Source organism: Bombina bombina, chromosome 8, assembly GCF_027579735.1.
Source record: "Bombina bombina isolate aBomBom1 chromosome 8, aBomBom1.pri, whole genome shotgun sequence".
NCBI classification, from domain to species: Eukaryota; Metazoa; Chordata; class Amphibia; order Anura; family Bombinatoridae; genus Bombina; species Bombina bombina.
The window spans coordinates 326,790,841-326,814,840 of NC_069506.1; the positions used below are offsets into that span (position 1 = coordinate 326,790,841).

The 24,000-nt window shown below is 38.9% G+C and overlaps 1 protein-coding gene across 2 annotated transcripts in view; it reads right to left on the minus strand.

Annotated features, from left to right (window-relative positions):
• Positions 1–24,000, minus strand: part of FLI1 (Fli-1 proto-oncogene, ETS transcription factor) — a 202,779-nt gene that overhangs the window by 81,930 nt on the left and 96,849 nt on the right. For both annotated transcript variants that reach the window (XM_053691552.1, XM_053691553.1), the window contains exon 3: positions 19,645–19,799. In XM_053691552.1, the coding sequence (XP_053547527.1) occupies positions 19,645–19,799 (155 nt within the window). The remainder of the gene's footprint in view (positions 1–19,644; positions 19,800–24,000) is intronic.

Sequence of the window (24,000 nt, forward strand, 5' to 3'; positions counted from 1 at the left end):
TTTTGCAGTACAGCGGTCCCACCCCTTGCTCTCTCTCTCCCCCTCTCTTTTGTGCTCTCTCCCCCTCTCTTTTGCGCTCTCTCCCCCTCTCTTTTGCGCTCTCTCTCTCCACCTGTCTTTTACTCTCTCCCCCCTCTCTTTTGCGCTCTCTCTCCCCCTCTCTTTTGCTCTATCTCCCCCTCTCTTTTGTGCTCTCTCCCCCTCTCTTTTGCGCTCTGTCCCCCTCTCTTTTGCACTCTCTCTCGCTCCACCTCTCTTTTGCTCTCTCTCTCCCCCCTCTCTTTTGCTCCCTCTCTCCCCCTCTCTTTTGCTTTCTCTCCCCCCTCTCTTTTGCTCTCTCTCCCCCTCTCTTTTTCATGCTCTCTCCCCCTCTCTTTTACGCTCTCTCTCTCTCCCCCTCTCTTTTGCGTTCTCTCTCTCTCTTTTGCGCTCTCTCCCCTCTCTTTTATGCGCTCTCTCTTCCCCTCTCTTTTGCGCTCTCTCTCTCCCCTCTCTTTTGCGCTCTACCCCCCCTCTTTTGCGCTCTCTTTTCCCCCTCTCTTTTGCGCTCTCTCTCTCCCGCTTGGCCACGCCCAAAGTTCAGCCTGACCACGCCCACTTTTGGAGCAAAAGCATGTCAGGTAAGGCCAGATGTTTGTCCTTGTGCTGTCTATAATGCGCATGACACACTTGGCCTTTTATATTATAGGATACATATTTCTATACATATATGATATTTCTTTGATAAAATATATATATATATATATATATATATATATATATATATATATATATATATATATATATATATATATATACATATGTATCGCTATGTACAGATATATTTAGGAATATCTATTTACAAATTCTTATAACATATTCCCCTATGTGAAGAACATTGGAATGTGAAATATTTACAGTAAATAAATAGTTAAGCACTTTATTAAATATATTGCATAAATATGATTTTACATGTTTTAAGCTACTTTACTGCAAATGTCTCCAATGCACTTATATATGTCTATATATACAGTATATATATGTGTATACATATATATTTATCTGTTGATATCAGTGGCGTGTTTAGGGTATGTGCAGATCAGCTACAAAGTCACTTTCTGGATCACTTGTCCTGCACCTGTCAAAAATATGTGAGCAAAAATAAAATTGTTAATTTATGTAAAATAAAATCAAACCAGCTTAGAAGAAGTGGTCGATTAATTAAGCAGTGGATGCTGTTTCTGACCCCCTTCATTTCAGGTCCGCCTGAAACGGAAGTTAATAAGCAGCGGTCGCAAGACCACTGCTCCTTAACCTCTCCACCACCTTTTAGGTGCCGGACTGAAATCTTCCCAATCCGATCATGATGATTGATGGCCCCTGCTAGCGGCCAATTGAGCAGGGGGTGGCATTGCACAAGCATTTAACTAGAAACGCTTGTGCAATGTTTAATGCCAACAGTGTATGCTGTCTGCATTTAGCGACCAATGTTAAATCTACCCAGGAGTGTCAACATCTTTGACAAAGTGGGGAGTACTCAGTGGCAACAGTCAAAGGGAATCTGGTATTGGAGCCAGTAACAGCGTTAGCGCAGGAGTACTCGACACAGCTCAGCTGGCAGTTTGCCGATTAGTCTTTACGCTGGCCTACATAGTCTCACACACATGGTCTTCTGACTTGTACTCTATTTCTTGATACTGTCCTGCTGCGTATTTCTTGAGTTTTAGCTGCTTTAAGTCCACATGTAGCTGGAGCTTTCAAAAAATTGCCATCACAGTGCCACTTGAAAGAGCTCTTTATGCTGGGATAGAAACCAACTAAGGAGACCTCCAGGGACTTCCCCCCGTCACCAAAAGAGCCACTCAACCTTCCTCACTTTCCTTAACAGGCTCCCTGGATTGTGAAACTGATGCAAGTACTTTTGATGTGGAATTCAGTATGTAAGTGACAGGCTAGGCTGTGATTGTGAGGCGCAGTCTTCTGCCACCGCTGCACCGCTGCACGGCAATTACGCACAACCTTGCTGTATTTGAAGCATATATTTTGCAGACAGATCTCAGCATTGCTGCTGTGAAAAGCTCACCAGTGCAGCATTTTTATAGCATGGACCTGTGCACACTACAAAGTATTTTAATAGATCACAGGCTCCTGACCTCTTCTTCACTGGCAGTGCAGCATTCTGGCACTGCGGGATCTGATAATCAATCGCTTCCTTAGAGGTGAACTTGCTTGCCACCCCCTGATGCCCCCCTCAAATCTGCCACCCTAGGTATGGGCCTTGTTTGCCTAGGCCATAATAGTCCCCTGGTTTATATGTGTATCAATGTCTGTAAACACATATATACTGAGTATTTAAAAAAACTGCACCATGCCACAAAGCTCAAATCATCTCAATCTGGTTTCTTGAACATGACAATGAGTTCACTGTACTCCAATGGCCTCCACGGGCAACAGATCTCAATCCAATAGAGCACCTTTGGGATGTGGTAGAAAGGCAGATTTGCATCATGGATGTGCAGCCGACAAATCTGCAGCAACTGCGTTATGCTATCATGTCAACATGGACCAAAATGTCTAAGAACATTTGAATCTATGCCACAAAGATTTAAGGCAGTTCTGAAGGCAAAGGGGGTCCAACCTGGTACTAGCAAGGTGTAGCTAATAAAGTGGCCGGTGAGTGTATATATGTATATATATATATATATATATATATATATATACATACATGAATTTGCATATTTAGACATTTATATGCAGACTTTTCTTTTCTAATACCTGAGACTTCATATCTTTGAACCCTTATAATTCTTTTATGCAATTTTTTTTTGTAATAATCTTTATTAGATAGTGTTAATATGAGTGTAACTGTACTTTTCTATGTATTTTTTACGTGTTTTGTGCAACTTTTTTGACTCACGTAACAGTTAACCAGTGCTCTGAAGTCGTGCTTTCCCGACACTCGTGAAATTCAACTGCGCTTGAAACGTGTTTCAACTTGTAATACACATGCTACTTCGGACAAAGATTCACAATAAACCCCTTATCACTTGCGTGCAACAGTTAGAACTCCACTCATAGGGGCCGATTTATCATTGCATCAATCTCTACGCATTTGCTGGAGTCAATACGCTCGCCAGACATTGCTGCCGCGAATCTATATATGATGGCCTTATTTATTAAAAAGTCTGTCAAAAACACGTACGTCAAGTATGGCGCGATGAGCATCGGACTGTTGATAAATAAGAGTCATCAATGTTGCGGATATTCTGTTTTTTCCAACTTTATTTATACCATTTCAGTACTGTCCATGAACAAGCACATTTCTCCAAGGCTAATCTTTTATTTTTCTTCTGTTAATGTCCAATAAATAGCTAGATTTATACCTGAACAAACAATAATATCTCATAGAAAGTTATAAAAAGTCTACACACCCCTGTTAAAATGTCAGGTTTCTGTGAAAAAAATGAGACAAAGATGAATATTTTCAGAACTTTTTCCACCTTTAATGAGACCTATAAACTGTACAACTCAATTGAAAAACAAACTGAAATCTTTTAGGTGGAGGGAAGAAAACAAAAAAAAACTAAAATAATGTGGTTGCATAAGTGTGCACACCCTCTTATAACTGGGGATGTAGCTGTGTTCAGAATTAAGCAATCACATTCAAAATCATGTTAAATAGAAGTCAGCATACACCTGCCATCATTTAAAGTGCCTCTGATTAACCCCAAATAAAGTTCAGCTGCTCTAGTTGGTCTTTCCTAAAATTTTCTTAGTCGCATCCCACAGCAAAAGCCATGGTCCACAGAGAGCTTCCAAAGCATCAGAGGGATCTCATTGTTAAAAGGTATCAGTCAGGAGAAGGGTACAAAAGAATAGCCAAGGCATTAGATATACCATGGAACACAGTGAAGACAATAATCATCATCAAGTGGAGAAAATATGGCACAACAATGACATTACCAAGAACTGGACGTCCCTCCAAAATTGATGAAAAGACAAGAAGAAAACTGGTCTGGGAGGCTACCAAGAGGCCTACAGCAACATTAAAGGAGCTGCAGGAATATCTAGCAAGTACTGACTGTGTGGTACATGTGACAACAATCTCACATATTCTTCATATGTCTGGACTATGGGATAGAGTGGCAAAACGAAAGCCTTTTCTTACGAAGAAAAAAAATCCAAGCCACGCTACATTTTGCAATCACACATCTGAAGTCTCCCAAAAGCATGTGGGAAAGGTGTTCTGGTCTGATGAAACCAAGGTTGAACTTTTTGGCCATAATTCCAAAAGATATGTTTGGCGCAAAAACAACACTGCACTTTAAACCATAAGACATGTTCTTGTTGTGGGCAACACGTAATTTCATTTTTTTCCATGTACACAACAATGAACAAGATTGACTGCTCACAAATGCTTAGAATCTTTTGGAGAGGAAATGTGGATTTTTTTTTATGTAACAGCCCTATCGCATTGCAATCAAAGGGTTAATCACTAGTGTTTGGAAAGTTTCTGTCTCCTAGCCCCAACACACTTTTTTAAAATTATTCATTGGGTTTCCATAATGAAGATGTGGAACAGGTTTAAAAAGAAGGGGGTGGGGGTGGGGGAGGGGCACAGAGAAAGAATGACAACAAAATGATTACTATAAATAATGTCTGCACTATGTTAACCTTAAAATTGCTGAAATTATAACATTCATAATGCTAACATCTCTTTAATTTAATTAGGTACAACAAAAGGTTGTTTTAATGAAGAATTCTCAGCTCACATTTCCTCTATAGTCAGACAATCTGCAAGTGAGAGTTCTGTCAATCTGAGCCTCCATTCACTGTGCAGCCTGTAAAAATACCTATAGACAGCTGTTTAAACTTTTTACATCTCTTCAGTGTAGATCAGGTATCACCAAAAGAACACCATACCCACAGTGAAGCATGGTGGTGGCAGCATCATGCTTTGGGGCTGTTTTTCTTCAGCTGGAACTGGGGCCTTAGTTAAGCTAGAGGGAATTATGAACAGTTCCAAATACCAGTCAATATTGGCACAAAACCTTCAGGCTTCTGCTAGAAAGCTGAACATGAAGAGGAACTTCATCTTTCAGCATGACAACGACCCAAAGCATACATCCAAATCAACAAAGGAATGGCTTCACCAGAAGAAGATTAAAGTTTTGGAATGGCCCAGCCAGAGCCCAGACGTGAATCTGATTGAAAATCTGTGGGGTGATCTGAAGAGGGCTGTGCACAGGAGATGCCCTAGCAATCTGACAGATTTGGAGTGTTTTTGCAAAGAAGAGTGGGCAAATCTTGCCAAGTCAAGATGTGCCATGCTGAAAAACTCATACCCAAAAAGACTGAGTGCTGTAATAAAATCAAAAGGTGCTTCAACAAAGTATTAGTTTAAGGGTGTGCACACTTATGTAACCACATATTTTGTTTTTATATATTTTCTTCCCTCCACCTACATCATTTCATTTTTTTTTTCAATTGAGTTGTACAGTTTATAGGTCACATTAAAGGTGGGCAAAGTTCTGAAATGATTTATCTTTGTCTCATTTTTTTTACATCACAGAAACCTGGCATTTTAACAGGGGTGTGTAGACTTTTTATATCCACTGTATATATCTATATATATGTGTTATGTCAGAAATCTTTTGCAAACATATTTACATGTCCCTAAATTCATTTTTATGCTCTAAACAATGTTGTGTTTCATATCTCTGTGTTTATTTATACCACTATATGTATATAGTGTAAATAAATAATTATTTTGAGCAAGAATAATTGCGAATATAACATGTAATCAGGGTATCATATGTATTTATTTGCAATCAAAGGATATTTTAACCCCTTAAGGACCAACGACGTACAGGGTACGTCTTACAAAAAAGGTCCTTAACGACCAAGGACGTAGCCTGTACGTCGTTGGTGTTTCCAAGCGGTGGAAGCGATCCTGATGTTATTGCAGTGATGCCTCGATATCTAAGCATCCTTCAATAACATTTCTTAGCCACCCAATGCAGAAAGAGCCACTCTGTGGCCCTCTCTGCATCGGCCATCGCTGGCCATGATCGCTGGTGGGTGAGAGCCAATGTGGGAGGCGGGTGGGCGGCCATCGATGGTAGGCTCTAAGTCAGAGGGGGCGGGATCGCAAGCAAGGCCGCCGGGGGCGTGCATGAGCGCACGCATGGGGGTGAACACGTGCATGGGGGTGGAAGCGGGTTGGAACGCTACACTATGAAACAATAATTTTTCCAATACGGTGCGGGAAAGGACTGTGGATGGTGGGAATTTTTGCCTAAGGGATCTGGGAGGGGGTGGGGGGTTGGATATTGAGGGGGGGCAGCTACACTACAGAAATGTTTTACTTTATATAAAAAAATACCATGTTTTATGGCAAACTGGGTACTGGCAGCTGTCTGGATGGCGCACAATAAGGTAGAGGGGGAGGGTTAGAGAGCTGTTTGGGGGGGGGGGGGGTCACAGAGGTTGAGGGCTATGAGGAGATTCTACACAGCAGAATTAGTTTTTTTTTAACCCCCCCCCCCCCAAAAAAAAACTTTTATTTTAGTACTTGCAGACTTTCTGCCAGTACTTAAGATGGCAGGGACGATTGTGGGATGGGGGAGGGAAGAGAGCTGTTTGGGAGGGATCAGGGGGTGTGATGTGTCAGGGAGGCTGATCTCTACACTAAAGCAAAGCTAAAATTAACCCTGCAAGCTACCTAATTAACGCCTTAACTGCTAGACATAATACACGTGTGATACGCAGCGGCATTTAGTGGCCTTCTAATTACCAAAAAGCAATGCCAAAGCCATATATGTCTGCTATTTCTGAACAAAGGGGATCCCAGAGAAGCATTTAAAACCATTTGTGCCATAATTGCACAAGCTGTTTGTAAATAATTTCAGTGAGAAACCTAAAATTTGTGAAAAAGTTTGTGAAAAAGTGAACAATTTTTTTTTTCATTTGATCGCATTTGGTGGTGCAATGGTGGCATGAAATATACCAAAATGGGCCTAGATAAATACTTTGAGTTGTCTACTACATTACACTAAAGCAAAAATTAATCCTACAAGCTCCCTAATTAACCTCTTCACTGCTGGGCATAATACACGTGTGGTGCGCAGTGGCATTTAGCAGCCTTCTAATTACCAAAAAGCAATGCCAAAGCCATATATGTCTGCTATTTCTGAACTAAGGGGATCCCAGAGAAGCTTTTACAACCATTTGTGCCATAATTGCACAAGCTGTTTGTAAATAATTTCAGTGAGAAACCTAAAATTGTGAAAAATTTTACGTTTTTTTTTTATTTGATCACATTTGGCGGTGAAATGGTGGCATAAAATATACCAAAATTGAGCTAGATCAATACTTTGGGTTGTCTACTACACTACACTAAAGCTAAAATTTACCCTACAAGCTCCCTAATTAACCCCTTCACTCAGGGGTGTATTATGGCCTAGGCCAACAAGGCCGGTGCCTATTTCGACAGATTTAGGGGGGCAGCACTTTTAGCACCCACTGTAGGGAACGGCAGCTGAATAAACAAACTAGGTATGGGCCAGTCTTGAACCCTACATATCCCTCCGTAAGCAGTGCTAACTTTTACTGCTTCCGCTTCTGGATACTAGAACAGGATGCAGGCGTGTGTGGATAGGTTAGTTGGCGGCTTTTTAGGAACAGCTAAGCAAATTGGAATTAAAGGTAAGACTTTGTCTCCATAAAATAAGGGCTTGTGCAGTGTGCAGCGCTTCCCATGACTGCCTCTTGTAGAACTCCAATAACAACATATTGGGCGTGTACCCGGAAACAGAGCCTCAGGCAGCTAAGGAGAGTAGGAGACCCGCAGGTGTAGCACAAAGATCCTCCTGTCACATCACCGTCACAGAGCTTACTCTGAGCGGTCTGAGCCATGCTAGACAGACCAGTGCCTCAGGTAAGGCTAACTGTTTTTGGAAAGCTCTTTCTTGCCAACCCAAAACAGCTGTTAGTACAGCAAAAAGTGTTGCTCTCCATGTGAATCTAGAGAAATCAAAATAGAGGGCGCCACATGGTGCAGATCAGATGGTAAATGATAAAACAGACTAGGAGCACAAAAGAATCCTACTCACGAGATGTAGAGCACAGATGTGCAGAAATAGCAGTCCGGAACCGCTTGTCGTCCGGTAGACCAAATGGATATGATCACAGGGGCGAATCCTCGTCTCACCAGGGAGAGTCCAGGGATGCCTTAGGGCAGGAGTCAGTCAGCAGATAGGAATCCAGCAGTGTCCAGTCCCACACCTCAACTGACTAGAGAAGAGGCTAGACCAGTTCCAAGGGAGTCAACGATTCAGAAGATCAAAAAGGTAGGCAGCAAGTGAGGAGATGAATAAATCTTTAAAATTTATTAAAATAGTAAAAACATAAGCAACATAAGCAACGCGTTTCTCAGTGTAACACACTGTTTCATAAGGCTGTATCTGTATTTGATACAGCCTGATGAAACAGTGTGTTACACTGAGAAACGCGTTGCTTATGTTTTTACTATTTTAATAAATTTTAAAGATTTATTCATCTCCTCACTTGCTGCCTACCTTTTTGATCTTCTGAATCGTTGACTCCCTTGGAACTGGTCTAGCCTCTTCTCTAGTCAGTTGAGGTGTGGGACTGGACACTGCTGGATTCCTATCTGCTGACTGACTCCTGCCCTAAGGCATCCCTGGACTCTCCCTGGTGAGATGAGGATTCGCCCCTGTGATCATATCCATTTGGTCTACCGGACGACAAGCGGTTCCGGACTGCTATTTCTGCACATCTGTGCTCTACATCTCGTGAGTAGGATTCTTTTGTGCTCCTAGTCTGTTTTATCATTTACCATCTGATCTGCACCATGTGGCGCCCTCTATTTTGATTTCTCTAGATTCCCTATCCTTGTGTCGTGGCGTGACACTCTAGAGGAGCGGCCCTCCCGTTTGGAACCACATCTTTTCTGGGACTTTATATTACGGATATCAAGGACTTTGCCGTCACATGCCATCCCATTTTGGATGACAGTTTGTATATTATAGATATCATTGTCTTATCTTTCTTATAATCATTTTTTAGACACTTGCTTTTATTTTTACTTGTTACCGTTTGTTACTCCTAGGCGCCTCTTATAAGTACCTTAGTGATATTAGTTTTCACTAGAGTACTAGTTTGCTTATATTTTGTATCTTGCTCTCCATGTGGTTGGTAATGGTCAGCCCCCTTGTGCTTAATAGACATTGTAGCTCTGCCTCATGAGAGCACTGAGCTCTGCGTCTGATCACACATTATTCTATTGTTGCCTGTTATTGCTGGGGTTTAGGTGGAGCAGCTTTTTATTTTTTTATCACATTGTACGGCGTAAATAACTGAGCCAAACTTAGTAAACCTGTGTTTTATTTCTTTACAAGCTCTGTGCTAGTTCCCATTTTATTTAGTGCTTAGTGCCTGATAGCAACCACATAAATCTGTCCCTTTAAAGGATATATTATTTATTACGATCAGTAGGTACATTTTACAACTGGCAAATATCCCTATCGCAGATGGATCTCCTTTTTAACCTGTTCACTGTGTGCCCTATTCCTATTTTGTCAGCAATACTTTGTATGTACCTGTGTGTATCTGTCTTTGTTCGTATGTATGTGTGTGTACCTGTGTGTGTTTGCATGTACCTGTGTGTATCTGTCTTTGTTCGTATGTATGTGTGTGTACCTGTGTGTGTTTGCATGTACCTGTGTGTATCTGTCTTTGTTCGTATGTATGTGTGTGTATCTGTGTGTGTTTGCATGTACCTGTTTGTATCTGTCTTTGTTCGTATGTATGTGTGTGTACCTGTGTGTGTTTGCATGTACCTGTCTCAGTGTGTGTACCTTACTACCTGTGTATGTATGTATCTGTGTGTGTATGGATGTGTGTGTATTCTGATAGTTTGTCTGGCTTAGTGCATCATACCTTTCTTTTTTTTTTTTAATATTTATTTAAATCCAGCAGAGTGTACAATCAAAATAAATTCAGCCTCTTTATGCCACACAGGGCCAGGTAAACCATATTAGAGAGAACCTCAAAAAGCAGTTTAAAACAACAATTTCATTTTATCTTGATGAATTAATGGTCCCCTCAACATAAAGTTTGTACACTTAACTGGGGTCTTTCTATTTTATTTACATTAATTAAATGAAACAAAACAAAACAAAACAAAACAAAAGCAAAAAAAGGGGGGGAGGAAGAAAGGGGAGGGGAGGAAAGAAAGGGGTGGAAAGGAGGAAAAGAGATATAGAGGGGGACCCCCCCCCGCGTCAAAACACACTCAGATCTCTACCAAGCGCCCAGGAGCACCAATTCCAAGTTCCTGAAGGGGAATATAAGGTCATGCATTTCTGTATCTGGTAATGACTTAATGAAAGCTGACCATTTTCTAAAGAATCATCTGATGTCTAAGTCATTGTCTAGGTTAGTATCCCTTTGTTCTAAAAGGCATTGTTTTTTCAGACAATTCTTTATCTCTGGGATAGATGGTATTGCCCTCGTCTTCCATTTTTTAAAGATAAGATATCTGGTTGCCAAGATATATAGAAATATCAATTTATCCTTTGGGTTATGATCCCTGGGACCGAAAACAATCAGTGACTGTGTAAGACCCGGATGGGAGATCCTAAGGGTTTTGTTAATCCAAAACTCGAGTTTACACCAGAGGTACCTTATTCTAGGGCAGCTCCAAATCATATTTATTGTGTCCGCTGCAGGGGGTGAACATTTTGGACATTTGTTAAAACTAGCATAATGGATTTTGTCGCCTTTTTTGGGGGTAAAGTATGCATTGTGAAGAAGTTTGATGTGCATCTCATGCCATGTAGCTGAGAGAGAGACCTGTGCCACTTTGCAAATTGAATTTTGGATGGTTTTTGCACCAATAGTCGATTGTGGTAATAGCTTATTCCATAAAGCAGTAATTTTCTCTAATTCTACATCGCCTTTGCCTGATTTAATTAGCTGATAGCATGGGGAGATGGACCTAATGCCATTTTTAAACAAAGTGATCCAACCTTCCAGTTTTCCCAAACTCCAGCTCCAACCTGTCTCATTCACTAGTTCAAGTAGAAGATGTCTGACTTGTAGGAATGCAAAGAATTCCTTATTATTGATGTGGAACTCTGCTTTTAACTCGTCAAAGGATTTAACAATATTCCTTTCTGAGTCCCAGAGTTGTATCACCCTGCTCAGGCCTAAGTCCTGCCACTTCTTAAATATTCCTGAACTAACTCCTGCGGGGAATTTCGGGTTTCCCTGTATTGGAAGATAATGAGAGATTTTTCCGTTTAGGGATAGTAGGTTACCTATTCTCCACCAGGCCCTTAATGGGTTAGAAATAGATTTGAATCTTTTGATTCTGCCTGGTAGATCTTTTGGTGGGCAGTGAGCCAACACTATCAACTGATACGGGCTACACATATTCTCTTCTAGAGATTGATTCGTAACATAATTACTCTGGGATATCCAGTCGGCCACCACACGGGCTAGAAAGGCATAGTTGTAGGATTGAATATCTGGCAGTGCAAGGCCACCACTCTCTTTTAGTAAAGAAAGTTTGTTTAAAGATATCCTGGGTCTTTTTTCCTGCCAGAGAAATTTACTAAGTGAGCCATTTAGACAGCGAATATCTTTCTCCAAGAGAATTAATGGAACGTTCTGAAGAACATAAAGGAGTTTCGGGAGCAAAATCATTTTAAATAAAGATAGCGGAAGAGATTGCCAGTTTTTAAATTTCTCCCTGATCATCACAAAGACCGGAGAGAAATTAAGGTTATACATATCCCCCGGAGATGAAGGAATTAAGATTCCAAGATATTTAAGAGATATTTTAGAATCTTTGTTTTGTCTTAACCATAGCAGTTCCGATTTTGCTTTGTTAATCTTATAGCCCGAGAAGGACCCGAATTGGGTAGTGATGTTTAATAATTTGGGGATGCTGGATTTAGTATCTGAAAGATATAACAAAAGATCATTCGCGTATAGAGCAATTTTTATAACTTGTTTCCCCACCTTGATGCCTGCAAGTTGTTGCCTAACCATGTTTGCTAGTGGTTCAATTGAGATGTCGAAGAGCAGAGGGGACAGGGGGCACCCCTGACGTGTTCCCCTTCCGAGAGTTATCTGTGAAGAAGCTATAGAATTGACGATCAGGGTAGTGTGTGGTTCTTTATAAAGATTCATAATAAATTCAAGAAATTTACCTTTGAAGCCAAAGTTTGCCAGAGATGAAAAGAGATGGTCAAAATGTATCGAATCGAATGCTTTCTCTGCGTCAATCGAAACAATAGCCAAGTCAGGTGCCACCCCCTCCCTCCGACACCTCCATTTTCCTAAAATACTCCGTAACAAGCACGGCCTCTCTGATTTTAGCTGAGGAATTTCGGCCCCTGAGAAACCCTGCCTGGTCAGGGTGTATTACAGTGGCAAGTGGTGCCTGGAGACGTTCAGCAAGGATAGAACAGAAAATTTTATAGTCTCCATTCAGGAGAGCTATGGGCCTATATGATTCTTTGAGGGAGGGATTTTTCCCTCCCTTCAAAATTAAGATAGTATTAGAGGCTGAAAAAGAGGTGGCCACCTGGTCGCCTTTGATATACATACTGTTGTATAAATTGTTAAGGTAGGGGGTAATCTCAGAATTCAGAATTTTGTAAAACTCGTTTGGAAGACCGTCTGGTCCAGGTGATTTATTATTGGCAAGATCTGTAATTGTTTTGTTTATCTCTGCTTCAGTGATTGGTGCATTTAAAGAATTGACCATTTCCACTGAGATTTTTGGACAGGATATTCGACTCCAAAATTGGGATGCCTGTGCTGTGTCTGAGCTCCTGCTTGAGTAAAGGTTCTGATAGTAACTGGTAAAAGCTTTTGCTATCGCTTCTGGTTTGTCAAGAAGAGTACCATCCTCTTGGATGCTTTAAATGAGGGATCTTTTTCTTTCCCTTTTCACCAAGTTTGCCAGTAATTTACCAGATTTATTACCGAATCTGTAGATTCTGGCTTGGAGTCTAAGGTCCCTCTGAGTTTCCTGGAAGATTGCAAATGTGTCTCTAGTGTTTTTGGCCCGGATGTATTTTGCCCAGTTTCTGTGTGATTTTTCAAGTAGATAAGAGTTATATGAGTTGATTACTGAACTGGTAATTTCTTTCTCCCTTTGACGTATTTTCCTGAATCTTTCCCCACTGTAAGCTATAATTTCGCCCCTGAGGATTGCCTTTGCAGCCTCCCAGAAGACCAGGGGCGAGCCTATGTGACCCTGATTGTAATCAAGATAGTCAGAGAATTTAAGTTTAAGCCAGTTCTTAAACTTCAGATCATTCGCAAGAAAGGAGGGAAATATAAAACGTGTTGGTCTCTTATTGTAGCAGCTAGTCTGCACCTCGAGCGAAATGGGACTGTGGTCCGATAGAAAGATAGGAGACAGGCCTGCTTTTACTTCTGACAAACTTATTCTATCACTAATGAGGAAAAGGTCGATTCTGGACATCGTTTTGTGCGCTTTGGACAGGCAGGTGAAGTCTCTGACATCGGGGTTTTGAAGCCTCCAGATGTCTCTTATTGCTAGATTATGCATAATTGATTTTATAAATTTAGCTTCTAAATTATCCCGTTTTTGTTTAAGCGACTTACTAGAAATTCTAAGTCTATCTAATGGACACTGTGGAGACATATTGAAGTCGCCGCCTAATATTAAGTGTCCCTCCTAAACAGAAAGGATTTTAGCCTGAATCCCGTGCCAGAAACTAGGTTCTAATTTGTTAGGGGCGTAGACATTGCACAAAGTGCAGATTGTTTTATGGATTTTAGCTTTGATTATTACAAATCTCCCATCGGGGTCTATATCACTATGGATAACTGCTTGGCCAATTTTTTTCCCAATAAGGATCGCCACCCCTCTCTTCCTCCCCTCACATCATACCTTTCTTTTAATATATTTTTAGTTCTACGTAGGGGCCCCACGCTGTGATTTCACCTAGAGCCATGCAATTGCTAGGGGTTTTGTATTTTAATTTCACATGGTTACTTAGTACTGACTGTCTCATATATATATAAAGTGTCCCTACATATGCATTAGTTATTTTCTCACTCTGCATATGCATTTAGGTTTAAATCAACCCACCTGAGTGAATACAAGCCCTGGTAAACATCTAATTAAAAAAAAAAATATATATATATATTTTTTACAACCTGACCAAAAAATATTGTGGCTGAAAAAAGGCCTAAAACCTGGGGGGTGGGGTGAGGGTGGGGGCAGCAGAATTTTGAGTGCCTAGGGCAGCACAAAACCTAAATACGTCACTGCCTTCACTGCTGGGCATAATACACGTGTGGTGCGCAGTGGCATTTAGCGGCCTTCTAATTACCAAAAAGCAACGCCAAAGCCATATATGTCTGCTATTTCTGAACAAAGGGGATCCCAGAGAAGCATTTACAACCATTTGTGCCATAATTGCACAAGTTGTTTGTAAATAATTTCTGTGAGAAACCTAAAGTTTGTGAAAAAGTGAACCATTTTTTTTATTTGATTGCATTTGGCGGTGAAATGGTGGCATGAAATATACCAAAATGTGCCTAGATCAATACTTTTGGTTGTCTTCTAAAAAAAATATATATACATGTCAAGGGATATTCAGGGATTCCTGACAGATATCAATGTTCCAATGTAACTATCGCTAATTTTGAAAAAAAGTGGTTTGGAAATAGCAAAGTGCTACTTGTATTTATTGCCCTATAACTTGCAAAAAAAGCAAAGAACATGTAAACATTCGGTATTTTTAAACTCAGGACAACATTTAGAAACTATTTAGCATGGGTGTTTTTTGGTGGTTGTAGATGTGTAACAGATTTTGGGGGTCAAAGTTAAAAAAAAGTGTGTTTTTTTCTTCATATTTTATAATTTTTTTAATAGTAAACTATAAGATATGATAAAAATAATGATATCTTTAGAAAGTCCATTTAATGGTGAGAAAAACAGTATATAATATGTGTGGATACAGTAAATGAGTAAGAGGAAAATTACAGCTAAACACAAACACAGCAGAAATGTAAAAATAACCTTGGTCCCAAATGGTCAGAAAATGGAAAAGTGCTGTGGTCCTTAAGGGGTTAAGAGCTAGGCCAGTTTTCTCTCTGCACCTGTGTAACCCTTCCTGATTGCAGTCTAGTTTTAAAGGGCCACTAAACCCAAAATCTTTCTTTCATGATTCAGATAGAGAATACAAATTTAAACAACATTACAATTTACTTCTATTATTCATTTTGCTTCATTTTTTAGATATCCTTAGTTGAAGAAAAAGCAATGCACATGGGTGAGCCAATCACACGAGGGTTCTATGTGCAGCAACCAATCAGCAGCTACTGAGCATATCTAGATATGCTTTTCAGCAAAGAATATCAAGAGAATAAAACAAATGCGATAATAGAAGTAAATTAGAAAGATGTTTAAAATTGCATTCTCTTTCTAAATCATGAAAGAAAACACGTGGGTTTCATGTCCCTTTAAACACCACCCCTACACAGGTGTTAAAAAATGGGCTGACATTTAAGATGACATTTCTTAATGAAAATTAAATTCAAGAGAAGGAAGAAACAAACTGAAAATAGCATGACAGTAAAGAGGTGATTTTAATTTCTGCTGTATCTGATTCATGACACTTTAATGTTAGGTAGACTATCCCTTTGAGCTATCAGTTTAAGATTAGATTGAATGAAACATCATTTGATTATAAAATCATTGTCAGAAATATTACACTGTGTGGCCTAATGTCATCATCAATGTTTATCGTTAATACTAATTTCACATATACATACTTTCAAAGTATAATACACAATGGAACAAATGGCACTTACAAGTTCTGATGAGTGATCAATGACTCAAGTATAGAGCAATTTGATTTGTTAGTGATAGTAGAAAATGTATGTATTATGCATTTACCAATAAGAAGTTGTGGAAAACTTTACCAGTTTGTGGGTTATCTAGAAGTTTGAGTATTGCATCAAATTTTGTGTGAAAAGTATTGCGTCAAATTTGGTGCGAAGTGGAGAGTGGGACTTGTATTACATGCGTTAACCATGGTGCAAATAGATTTTTCCATAAAAAGGAAGTTGGGTATATTATGTAATGTATTTATTTAATTTTATCCCTATATCTACTAGTGCACCAAATTTGGAGCAATACTTTGCACCAAATTTGGAGCAATACTATTGTCCCCTTGCTTTGTAATGAGAGATAAAGATGTAACATAATCCATAAGTAGGGTAACATCTCCCTAATTTACTTTTATTATCTAATATGCTTCATTGTCTTGCAGTATCGAACATAACCTTTCTGTGTTTTCAGACCCCCTTTGATTTCTATGGCATTCGCAGCATACCTGTTAAATGTTTGATAAATTGGCAAGAGGGTCAAATAGAGTCGAATGTGATGGTGGATGATCAGTATGCTGCTCGATAACACAAGAAACGATCTGTGTCTGATTGATATTGCGGAAGCGTATATTACATCACACATTACAACATTTGACGATCTTGACGCTTTGTTAACTACGACAGATCAACTTTGCGTCTAATTTGACGCAAGATTCCAACGTATTATCAGTTGAAGCATTGATAAATCGGCCCTAGAATCTTATCCTTAGTTGGGCAAAATTGCTGATATGTGTATGGACATAAAATTGTTAAAGTGAAGACAAGGGTGCTAGCTGGGGGTTTTCATACAGGGCTCCATTTTCTCTAAAAGTAGCCCTACAGAGGTTGTTACTAGTGCTGGGGGTGAAAAGTATAAACTCTATAGTGACTATAAACACTTCCTACATCATTACAATAAAGGAACTCATAGGTAATCGAGCCATATCAAATTATAATTCAAACAACTTTCAAAAGTATATAAAAATAATACACATACCTCTAAGGGAGAACATATAAAAAATATTTTGTCTTCACACACATATATATATATATATATATATATATATATATATATATATATATATATATATATATATATATATATATATATATATATATATATATATATATATATATATATCAAAAACAGAATGAAGCATTCACTGGACTTTTGACATCAATGTGATAAGTTTATTTAGTGACGTTTCGGGACCTCTAGCGTTTCTTCTTCTGACACTAGAGGTCCCGAAACGTCACTAAATAAACTTATCACATTGATGTCAAAAGTCCAGTGAGTGCTTAATTCTGTTTTTGCTGTATACTCCTCAAGAGCACCCTGGCAGCTGCAGGACAGTGGTGAGAGTGCATATACCTCTGAACTTTTTCATATATATATATATATATATATATATATATAATTTCCAAAGTAGACAATGGCAACAGCACTTTTCTTTAAAACACTTCTTCTTTATTAAAGTAACATTTTAGGATAAAATACAGCAACGTTTCGAGCCTCTTGGGCCCTTCCTCATGCTATAGATTAAGAACAAACATCTCCCTTATGTACACCTGTGTATAGGGTGTGGCTTAGTTAATTGCAGAATTTTACCTGCACTTAGCTCATGTTGGTATCCCCAACTGGTAAGGTTCTGACTAAACTTTTCAACTTTGTTATTCAACTTTGTTATTATTTTTTAATAAACATTTATTTCTCAACACTTAAATGTATACTTATGTGGTATGTCATATATGTTTCTTTATAATATATTACAAATAGACACATATCCACACTTTTTATCCACAGGAATTTAAAAACAATTATAAAAACAAATGTAGATCATAATCCTTTTTTAATCCATTTGGATATAGTGTTTTCAGATTTTTTTATCCACCATACTTCTTTCTTTTTAAGTAGAAACTCTCTATTGCCTCCTCTCCTTGGTTTAGGAATATGGTCTATGACCTGAAACCTTAACTGACTAACAGCGTGCCCTGCTGTTATAAAGTGTGATGAGACGGGTAATGTCATATCCTTGCATCTTATAGAGGACTTGTGTGCACTTATTCTGACCCTGATGGGGTTAATTGTCTCCCCTACATAGCCCCGCCCACAAGGGCATTTCAAGATATATACAACATAATTAGTATCACAGGTGAAGAGGCCATTGATTTCTCTCTTTTTAGTGTCATTAATTTGTGCAACATTTTTACCCTTTATCATTGAGTTACATTGAGCACAATGTAGACAGGGGTATGATCCCTTGTTGGGATACCAACATGAGCTAAGTGTAGGTAAAATTCTGCAATTAACTAAGCAACACCCTATACACAGGTGTACATAAGGGAGATGTTTGTTCTTAATCTATAGCATGAGGAAGGGCCCAAGAGGCACGAAACGTCGCTGTATATTTATATATATATATATATATATATATATATATATATATATATGTATCTCTTCTTCACACACAGAACCTGAATAACAAGTTAAACAACTCCGTCTCAAGCTAAAAAATTTTAAAAATATTTTAGGAACCTGGCAGCACTTCCTGATTTCCCTTTAATTTGTTCAAAATCTAGAAGACAGCCCTTAAATTTAGGAGGCAGAAATGTTGGTGTGTTGGGACTCTAATCAAGGGTGCCAGGACCAAGTTGTTAGGTGTCAATGGCTCCCTGGCTCCTGGGTTTTTCAAGCCCTTACATAAGCAGTTATTTATTATGGCATCTATTCCAATCAATTAGAAGTGCTTTGTTTAATAAAAAGATAACAATATAACTCACAGTACACTTCTAGAACTATGAAACGTGAAACTTTACTCAACTAAAATACAGAACAGAATGTTTATTTATGATATGTGTGTCTTAACTTATCATTTATACATTTCATCATACTGATGTTTATGATTATGATCAGAAATGAGGAAGAGATGGACCTGTATTTTACCATTTTCAGCTTTTAACATTATGAACAAATTCTTAAGGTCATTTGGTTTTAAAACCCATATAACAGTGCTCGGATTCCAAAGTAATCTTGAACTTGGCTTGTAGTTTAGCTTTTAAACAACTGTCTTCAGTTTATGTAATTTAGGAAAAGATTTCTTTTTTTATTTGTTATTTTATATTTATAAGAACAGCCTCCCCTCTGAAAGAGGCACATGACAATCCCAGACGTATGTTTGTCCTTCGTATCAGTGAAGTGCAGTCATATTCTTGCAGCCATATTGGGCAAGTGGTCCACATTTGGTTTCCCCCTGCACCTCATCTCCTTGGGGAATAGTCTCCTTAAGGTAATAGCAGGAAAACACATGAGGACCCATTTCCCAATGTGCCTAGAGGGATATGGGCATCTTACTTACAAGGCCCACACAACAGCAAAACATAAGTCTGAGTTTGCTGTGTCTCTTGCACAGAGAGGAATTGCCTTGTATTTTGGATCTGGAATGTACTTTTTGGGCAGAACCAGACTGGAATACTGCATGAAAGCTTTTTTCTGTGAAAGGCACGTTATTGGAAAAATAAGCTCCTCCTGGAGTGGTGACAAGACATAGAACAAGCTAATATGCTTTTTGTTTTCTCCCTGGTTGAGCACTTTTCCTTTTATGTATATTTTCTAGATTGTTTCTCATGAGCATTAATACACTTACATCGTTATAAATCTAACATACTTTATATGCAACATGTTTAGAATCTGTAAATAATAACTAGCTATGATAATACCTGCTGGCACAATGACTCTTCTCTCATTGGTGGTCATGTTTGGAGGTGGAGGTCCATTTTTCTCATCCATGTAGCTGTTATAGGCCATTGTATTGTTTTCTGGACCCCCAATGAGTTTGCTGCATTTGTTAATGCTACAGTCCACAGGTGATTCCCTACGTAAAAGAAAGGTACATGAGATACTAGCATAAATACAATAAAATATATTGGATATGTAGTCACCTTGGTGCAAAATAAGACAATGAACTGCATGTCAAGCTCCTTAGGAGTTATTTATAGTTACCCTAAAATGTAACTGAGCTTTCTGAGCAGAAGCTTTTCAAAGAGGACAACAAAGTCTCACATGGTTGCACCATTCATGCTTCAATGATAAACCTCACTATGGAACCAAATCCAAATAAATTCAATTTGTTATCTTTATGGTTCAATAAATATTTAGTTACAGCCTCCTAAAGATTATTTTATCTGAGTGAGCGAATCCTAAAGAACTAATTTCTAATGAGACCTGTTTTACATAGGATATTAAATACATATTAAAATAGTTATTTTAAAACATTCTATATTAAATTCCTTTGCTAGAGAACATTCAGCTAGATTACGAGTTTTGAGCGATATAGGGATTTCAACGACTGCCCCAAAAGTGGCGTTATTTCACCTCCCTATAGCGCTGGTATTGCAGGTTTTGAAAAAGTATGCTTGTGCGGCCGATATAGTGGCGTTGAGCTCCATACCACACCGAAAACAAGCGCAGCTTTGACGTGCTCGTGCACGATTTCCCCATAAATATCAATGGGGAGAGCCAGCCAATAAAAAGCCTAACACCTGCAATCACGGAAACAAAAGCTCCGTAACGCAGCCCCATTGATGTCTATGGGGAAAAAGAAAATAATGTTTAAACCTAACACCCTAACATAAACCCCGAGTCTAAACACCCCTAATCTGCTGCCCCTGACATCGCCACCCCCTACATACAGTTATTAACCCCTAATCTGCTGCCCCTGACATCGCCGCCACCTACATACAGTTATTAACCCCTAATCTGCTGCCCCCAACATTGCCGCCACCTACATAAAACTATTAACCCCTAATCTGCTGCTCCCGATGTGGCTGCCACTATAATAAAGTTATTAACCCCTAAACCTCTGGCCTCCCACATCACTTTTTTTTTTGGATGATTGATGATTGATGGATGATTGGTTAATAGTTTATTTAAGTATATTTCGTTGTGGGGGGCTTGCGGTTTAGGGGTTAATAGGTTTATTATAGCGGCGGTGTGGGCGGACGGCAGATTAGGGGTTAATAATATTTAACTAGTGTTTGCGATGCGGGAGGGTGGCGGTTTAGGGGTTAATTAGTTTATTATAGTGGCGAAAATGTCGGGGAGCGGCTTAATAGGGGTTAATACATTTTAATAGTGGCAGCGATGTCCGGAGCGGCAGATTAGGGGTTAATAAATTTATTATAGTGTTTGCGATGCGGGAGGGCCTCGGTTTAGGGGTTAATAGGTAGTTTATGGTTGTTAGTGTACTTTGTAACACTTTAGTTATGTGTTTTATGCTACAGCTTTGTAACATAAAACTCATAACTACTGACTTTAGATGGCGGTACAGATCTTGTCAGTATAGGGTGTACCGCTCACTTTTTGGCCTCCCAGGCAAACTCGTAATACCGGCGCTATAGAAGTCCCATTGAGAAAGGACTTTTTTAAAAGTGTGGTACTGACGTTGCGTGATGGCCAAAAAGGTGTGCGGTACAACTACAGTATACCTACAAGACTTGTAATAGCAGCGTTAGGGAAAAGCGGCGTTATGGGTCATAACGCTGCTTTTTCAATCATAATGCCAAACTCGTGGTCTAGCTGATTGGTAATTACGCTACAGAACTCTTAGTGTACGTAGTGTATGTCTTCTGTCATATCTTCTCAGAGCCAGTAAGCTTAATTGCATTTAGCTCACTGTCAATAATATTTGGGGGCATATTTAACAATGTGCGAGTGGACATGATACAAAGTAGTGTATCATGTCCGCTGCACATCGCTACACATCGATAAATTCCAACAGCATACGCTGTCAGCATTTATCATTGCAACTACTAGCAGGGGGTGTCAATCAACCCGATCGTATTGGATCGGGCTGATTTCTGTCCGTGGACAAGTTATGGAGCAGCTTTTATATGACTGATAATATAGCAGCCATGAAGATCAAAGTTATTAGTTGATTATTACACCTGGTCATCGTGTTATGAAAAGGGACAGAATGATAACGGCTGCTGTTGCAAACGAATCAGTAAAAAGATTTTGTATTAACTTAAATGACAGTTTACTGTAAAATAGTTTTTCCCTTAAAGGGAATAAAATCCAAAATGAAAAGTACAATTTTTAAAAAGTTTCCAATTTAGTTCAGTTATCAAGTGTGCTTCGTTCTCATGTTATTCTTTGTTGAAGAGATACCTAGGTAGGTAACGTGCACGAGTCTGGAGCACTACATGACATAAAATAGTGCTGCCCTCTAGTGCTCTTGCTAATGTATAACATTGTTGCATAACTGCTGCCATATAGTATTGCAGACACGTGCACACTCCTGAGCTTACCTTCCTGTTTTTCAACAAAGGATAATAAGAAAATGAAGAAAATCTGATAAAAGAAGTACATTGGAAAGGTGTTTAAAATTGTATGTTCTACCTGAAGAAATAAATGTCTTGAATTTTATGAGTATAAAATGTATGACACATTGTTTCTTTAGGTTTATTTGTGTATATAAAATAGCTGATTTTGTTGAAACCACAACCTATTAAAATGGGTTAAGCTAGCAGGGAAATAAGATCTCATTATATTATCACTTTCAGCACACACACATGCTACTTTATTTTATCACTGTCTGTAAACCAAAGTGCAGTATTTAAGGCCTGCCTCTGGCTGGTGAGATTCTAAAAGAATGCTCGCCAGTATTCCTATTTCGCTGGTGGAGTGATCTAAAGCCACATTTTACCCCAAAAACAGGGTGTCTCGCTAAGGGGCGTATACTGCATTTTCATATGGGAAGGAGATGTATACAAAAATGCACAATGAAAATCATAATTTAAGTAGACTCGATGTGTAAAAAACACAATTTGTCTGTCCCAGACTGGTCACCATAGCAACTCACAAGATGCTGGATGACAGAGACACTGGACACCAGAGGATTTACAGCAAACGTTCTGCCTCGGAGGTCACAGACGAATGGTGGGGTTTATAAACGGAACACCACATCACGAGTTTATAAACGGAGCAGCACATCACGAGTTTATAAACGGAGCAGCACATCACGAGTTTATAAACGGAGTAGCACAGAGAGACGTCCTTTATCACGAGTTGGTGATATGCTTCTTTATATTTTAAACATTGTACTTGAAATTGTATGCACTTGAATGTACTATTAAATTGTCAACGTTTACTTTTGAATCAGAGGAGGCTCTGCTGTTTCTTTTTATTGTGTAGTCTTCAACAAAGGATACATAAAGAACAAAGATAATTTGATACAAGGAGTACATTGGAAATTTGTTTAAAAAAATTGAATGCTCTATCTGAATCATGAATCTTTATGTTTGACCTTACTGTCCCTTTAATATTGTTTGTTATACGTGACAATAAAGTGGAACCACATTGAAGTGGCTTGGGTTTGCTTCTGAATTACACTATCGCTGATTTACATTTTGTGGGTTTCCTTGTGTTTTTTATGTTTACATATCTAGATATATGAGAAATGGAATATCTATACCATCATTGAACATACAGTTTCATTGGAATTAAAGGGGCATTGTACACTAGATTTGTCATTGCATTAATGTTTTGTAGATGATCCATTTACATAGCCCATCTGGGAGCATTTTTGTAAAGATGTATGGTTTTACTTATTTTTAAATAACATTGTGCGGATTTTCAGACTCCTAACCTAGCCTAAAGTTTTATATGTATACTGCTGTCTACAGACTCCTGGTTGTGTAATGGGTCTTTTCATATGCAGGGGAAGGGGACGTTTCTGCCTATTCCTGTTTTCCCAGCCCCTTTCAGTGAGTGTTCCAGCCTAGCCTCATAAACAGTGCTAAACTGGAAACTTCTAAGTAAGTTTTAAAGGGTTTTATACTAGAATTTTATAGCAGTATCTGTGCATAGTTTTCTTTATAGTAGTCTATTACTTGCAGTTATATGAAAACTGGAGTACATTGTCCCTTTAAGGGACATTAGAAGTTTTGTATAAGTGTGCAGCCTGTTGGCTTTTGATTTTCTATTATTAGCTGCTAATCATTTGACATAGGAGGTTATAATTTTAGACATAAAATTGCAATTTCACAGCTTGTGCATTCTAATAATTGAGCACA